Raw genomic sequence first — 1,219 nt, forward strand, 5'->3', positions numbered from 1 at the left:
TTCAATTTATTAATTATTATAACTTATGATTATATGCTTATAATACAATAAATTTTATTTATCATAAAAGTTTTCTTATCTAAGCACAATTGTATTTAGAATAAAATGACAAATAGAATATTTTGTATTTGAATTGATCTGGAATTTACAATTTTGAAGAAATTATGCCCTTATAAGTGCAAACAGTTCTAAGGTTATTTAAGTCATTTTAACAGAAAAAAGAGCTTATCAACACTTTTTTCTCAAATACTGCAGCAGTTTATTATCAATTTCAGCACTTGTATCCAAACATGTAACTGCTTATTTATTAAATCAATTTCAGCACTTAAAAGTGCTTTTCAGTACCTAATGCTTATCAGCTACTTCAAATCAGCTAATCCAAATGGGCTCTAAATCCTGGCCTTGATAGAACTTATCTTTGATTAAGAATTCAATTAAATTGTCCTATTATTCAATAATAATAATAATAATAATAATAATAATAATAATAATAATAATAGATTTAATGAAAATATCATATAGTTTCCTCTTTGAAAGGAAACTTGAAACCACAAAATCCAACAGCAAGGGCCATCTCAAACGCGCCTCTGACATCAATACCATTCTCCCAAACAATCTCATTGGCTTTTACTCGTCACTGGAACATCTAATTGGCCCGTGTATAGTACGCGCTCAAATGCTCGTGGAGCAGTATACCTCAACGAAACAAGATTAGATTAAACCACAATCCTATAAAAGCTTCAATAGCATTTCCTTCGCCATTCCCCTGTTTGCCATTCATCTTTTCATTTTCTTTAGCTAAACAAAAATACAACTACATACATACATATATATGCATGTCCGTGTATATATGAAATCTATTAGTTGATCAATTTCCAGATAATTCAGAGTTTTTTTCCGGAAAGTTTTGTTTAGGGGAAATTTTAATTTTACTGAAGATTGAAAAGGGATTTAGGGGAAAAAAGAATGGCACAAGCAGTGGAAGAATGGTACAAACAGATGCCAATAATCACGCGTTCCTATCTCACTGCTGCTATAGTCACCACCATCGGTTGTTCTCTTGAGGTATTATGATCCATCTTAAGGAAAAAAACATTAGATTTATCAAGATTGGATCTTTATTGTTTTCTTGTTTGAGGATTCTATATTTTGGTAGGAATGAATTTGGATTTTTCTTAATTTTCTTTATTCATTTCAAGATTTTTAATGATATGGGGGG

The 1,219-nt window shown here is 30.1% G+C and overlaps 1 protein-coding gene across 1 annotated transcript in view; it reads left to right on the forward strand.

The window, feature by feature from the left end:
* The window catches only part of LOC109229190 (derlin-2.2), a 4,557-nt gene continuing 4,094 nt past the window's right edge, over positions 757-1,219 (forward strand). The window contains exon 1 of the mRNA XM_019394535.1: positions 757-1,065. Coding sequence (XP_019250080.1) covers positions 967-1,065 — 99 coding nt within the window. The 5' untranslated portion in view covers positions 757-966. The remainder of the gene's footprint in view (positions 1,066-1,219) is intronic.

Source organism: Nicotiana attenuata, chromosome 7, assembly GCF_001879085.1.
Source record: "Nicotiana attenuata strain UT chromosome 7, NIATTr2, whole genome shotgun sequence".
In the NCBI taxonomy this organism is placed as follows: domain Eukaryota; kingdom Viridiplantae; phylum Streptophyta; class Magnoliopsida; order Solanales; family Solanaceae; genus Nicotiana; species Nicotiana attenuata.